The sequence below is a fragment of the Lathyrus oleraceus genome, chromosome 2 (assembly GCF_024323335.1).
Source record: "Lathyrus oleraceus cultivar Zhongwan6 chromosome 2, CAAS_Psat_ZW6_1.0, whole genome shotgun sequence".
Classification (NCBI taxonomy): Eukaryota; Viridiplantae; Streptophyta; class Magnoliopsida; order Fabales; family Fabaceae; genus Lathyrus; species Lathyrus oleraceus.
This window is the reverse complement of record NC_066580.1, coordinates 186981282-186985755: the sequence shown is the minus strand read 5'-3', so window position 1 is coordinate 186985755 and position 4474 is coordinate 186981282. Positions and strand designations below refer to the sequence as shown.

Below are 4474 nucleotides of genomic sequence, written 5' to 3'. Positions count from 1 at the left end.
TTTTTATTTTATTTTTACATTATATAAAAATTTACATCATAAATACCATAACAAAAACATAACATAACTTATCATGAAAACAACCTAACATAACATACAAAAGTGTCGGTACAATAATAACCACACAAAATAAATACATACAATCACAACTATACAACAATATCAATACAAATCAAATCAAGTAGACTTACTAACTTTTTTTTAATAATGTCGTATACGTATCACATATGTTGTTTCACAAGTTCCTGCACCTTCACTACATATAGTTCTATCTCCAGCAATTAGTAACAAGAGGCAATGGACAATCAAGTTTAAACTTCATATGAAATACATCTTGGAGAAATGTATTTCTGTGAATGTTCCTGCCCTAGTTTCAAGATGTTGTATTTCTGTGAATGTACCTTTGATGGTAGAGCGATATGTCAATCTTGCCTTATACACCCGAATTATACTCGTTAGGTTATCAAGATCTCTATATTTTAAAGCAACCATTATGTACGTCGATGTCATGTGATATTTTATCATTTCATTCTAACACAAACAATGGAGTTATAACATTTTGTGGATCATGACACACGCTGTAGTACTTTGCCTCTTGTTTTAAGCTAATTGTGATTTTTTTTTTAGTTTTGATGAGTTAGGCATATCCACTCATCCTTTTTCTTTTTTCTTTTTTCATTATAAAGCTTATTTATATATTTTTTTAAAAAACCACATGATGGAATCACTATTGTAGTTTTATACCTTTTTGAATTCATTTTAACAATCCATATTCACTCTTTACCTCGATTTCTTTCGCATCAAAACAATGATTTAAATATAAGAATAAATTGTGGACATAACCACAATTTAACTTTTATTACCTTTTGACTTATGCCAACAAGGTATGCAATTATCATAAAAAACATAGTACAAGTCCAATGAAAACAAAATTTCAATCATCACCTGTGTAAAAAACACTCTTTTAAAGAACATATTATACAACATTAAATAACAAATACAATATGGTTATGTTTGTGAAACAAATATACATGAAATGTGTAATATATGAATAACTTAAGAATGCTCTTATAGACTTCTATATGTACTACTATGAAACACTATGTTTCCTCTTCCTTGTAAACAAAGCAACAAATTTTTTATGGAAAAGCTAACATTTTTTCTTCATTTTCTGCACATTATGTTCCATTTGAAGGAGTGTAATATTTTTTCTCAGCTGCTATACAATTTAACTGATCTTTCTAACAACTCGTGATTGTTGCCTGAAATCTCTTTAACCCTAGATCCGTTCTTGTATATTTTGAAGCTCGGGAATGAGATCACTCCTTCTGATTTCGCCAAGTAGGGGTGATCTTCAATCTCCACCTGAATAATTGAAGTTCAGTTATACAAGTAAAAAACAATTGCGCAGTTTGGAATATTAAACTGATTATTGGTTTGGCTCGCGGAAAAAATGCAGTCAAAACAGACATGTCTGACGGGCCGAACCTTTTTGCCACCACGCCAATTAAACTCTTCAAAATAAACGAACCTTAAGAAAATTAACAGATGGAAATCGCTTGCTGATTTGCTCGAACACCATCGACACTTGCTTGTGTGTTCCCTTGTTACTAAAAAGCACAACAGCCATTCCTATTCAATAACCCTTGCAACTGGTTAGTTCATTTGTAAATGAAGTAATTTATTGCATAAGAGAAAAAATCCATAATGTGCCTTACCAGGCGAGGTTACGTAATGTCGGAAACGATCGTTACTCGAGATAAAAACCAAATTCGAACCAAATTTTAGATCCTTAACATCTTCACCATGTAGTATTCTGACTTGGAGCTTAGCCTCAAACAAAGCCCTTGCCACTTCTTCATCCCCTGGCTTTTCTCTTATTAGCATTTCATAGTCTTGAATGGCAACTTCCCATCTTTCCAACTACATGTGCGAAAAACAATATAACGAAAAAACGTTACCAATCGAAAATAATCATGCAAGGTCTTAAATATTGCGTGTTTGCTGTTTATGTTTTTCGTTTCTGTTAATACTAATGTAGCTTTCAATGTACCTTAGCATTACAATATGCTCTCCTTAGCTTTGCTTTGCTATAAGACGGATGAAGCGTAAGTGCCGAATCACAATCTTCGATTGCATTTTCGTATTGTCCTAGCTTAGAACGACATGCCGCTCTATTGCATAGAAGAACTGAGTTGTGTGGATCATGATCTAGTCCTTCATTGTAAACTGCACATGCTTTACTGAATTTAGATGCCTTGAAGAGTAAGTTTCCACTCACTCTAGCCGATGTTACTGCTCTCGCTCTCCTTAACACTGAAATCGTCTCTCGGTTGCTCGGATCAACCCTAGCTGCTTTCTGAGCTGTTGTCACAGCATCCTCAAACCTGTCAATAAATAAAGTTCAATTCAACTTAAGCTTATTCCAAACTATGATAACATACGCCGGACTTCCAAAAACTTAAATGACTCTGATGATTGAAGAAATCGTCTAAAAGTGAATTCACAAACCTGCCGGATGCCATGTAAACCCGCGCGCCTATCATCAATATGTAAGCACTAGTAGCCATGCCAAACATCTTGTTACACCAATCAAGTGAAAATTTTGGCATTTTGTCATAAACACCATTTGCATCATCATATCTTAGGAGCTTCAACAAGGCTTCGGTTTGTAAAGCATAAATCTAAGACACATACAAACAGTTCTAATCAAAATCAATTCTAGCACACATAAAACAATTTATTGCAAAACTCTATAACGCTCGATCGAGGAACTAACTAACTAACCCGTGGAGCTGAATCGGCACCTAAGGATAATGCAGACCGTGTTTCCTTTAATACAACACTCCATTCATTTAACTTCCTAGCTTCAATGCATTTGTTAATGTGATTTTGTAGAGCCTGAGCTTGAAAAGCAAGAACAGAATCAACACATGAGGTTGATCGGTTGCAATCCAGCGCCTTTTCGACTTCTCCCAATCTGCATTAAAATTTGAAATTCAATGAACAACATTCGAACGTGATGGACGTCGCATTGGACACATTCGAACGCGGAATACAAAGTACCTGAAATATATCATTGCCATACGATTATGAGCTCTGTCATAAGAAGGATCCAGCCGAATCGATTCCTCGCACTCAAGAATCGCTTCTTGAAACCTTCCTAATCCAATCAATGCAGCACTTTTGTTACAATGATAAATTGCCTTATTCGAGTCGAGCGAAATTGCTTTATCATACAAAGCCAAAGCCTCTACAAAATCACCCTTTTTGTAAGCTTCATTTCCCATAGTTTTCAACACTTCAGGTTCTATACTATTGTGTCTTTTGCTTAGAAACTGTGCAAGTTCATTACTGTTCTTCCTCATGATATTCCCCATAACCATTTTTCTCGCATTGTTACTATTATAAAAACTTGACATAGAGTTCAACTCTGAATGCTTAGGTAAACATTCAACACTTTTTCTTCTTGGAGTGTTATTCACTAGCAAGTTCCCTGTGAGTTTCAAGGGAGCAAAATCTTTGGCGCCTATGGACTTGTTCTCGTTGTCGCGTGAGCGAGTAGTGCTTATTCTAGCAAGTTCTATTTGAAGCTTTACATCATCGTTCGTATTACAGTTCTGTTCAACCCTTTTGTGGGTTGAACTGTCTGTGGACGACGATGATGTCGAGCTTTTTGAAGTAGTATCTGAAATACATTTCGGATTTTTAGTTAGTGGAGTGATGTTGGAGATTATTTTCACTTTCTTTGTTGACAAGTTTGATTCATTTTTGATTGGTAGGGAATGAACTAATGAGTTTCTTAGTCTAGGACTTTTGAGATTGAAAATTCTCTCCATGAAACCACAACCTAATTCATTTTCAACCTTGTTGTGTTTGGTTTTCATTGTGAAGTTGGTTTGGTTTTTCTTGATGATGATGTGTGTGTTTTAGAAGAAGGGGGTGTGAGAAGTCAACGATTTCTTGTCTAAGAGATAGAAACTATATAGTATAATTTTGATTGAGAAAAAAGGTTGAAGATGTGTGAGAGATAGTGAAAGGGGAATCACAAAGTGTTAGCTTGCATTGGAAGCACTTTATATAGGAGACGTGCTATGTTCAAACATGTTATGGAGTGGCTTCCAAGAAACTACTTTAACTCTTTTTTCATAAGCTTTAGACATTCTTAAGTTTCCTATCATCAAATACCATATAATATAATTAATGTTTCTTATATCATATTTATTAAATTCTGCAATTTATACCTAATATGATATTGTTTGTGTATTCTATTACCTCTATTTAATTTATTCCTTAAGGAGATAACATTTTAATTACAATGATATGTTAGTTGTATGTGACGTCTCTAACAAAGAAAAATATTATTATTTCTTATTTTCTTATCAAAGTAAAATATTATTTGTAGGATATTGTTTTGGTTTGTTTAAATATAGTTTGAGGACAAACCAAGGGCCCAGGCATAAACGAATAAAAT

At 34.1% G+C, this 4474-nt stretch overlaps 1 protein-coding gene across 1 annotated transcript; it reads right to left on the bottom strand.

The window, feature by feature from the left end:
• Positions 1–948: 948 nt before the first annotated feature.
• On the bottom strand, positions 949–4062 carry LOC127118795 (inactive TPR repeat-containing thioredoxin TTL3). The gene is made up of 7 exons (XM_051049049.1): positions 3067–4062; positions 2788–2980; positions 2512–2684; positions 2054–2387; positions 1719–1923; positions 1532–1632; positions 949–1365 (listed from the first exon to the last, which is right to left on the bottom strand). The coding sequence occupies exons 1-7, from the start codon at positions 3885–3887 to the stop codon at positions 1213–1215; spliced, it is 1980 nt and encodes a 659-aa protein (XP_050905006.1). The 5' UTR covers positions 3888–4062; the 3' UTR covers positions 949–1212.
• Between the last annotated feature and the right edge of the window lie 412 nt (positions 4063–4474).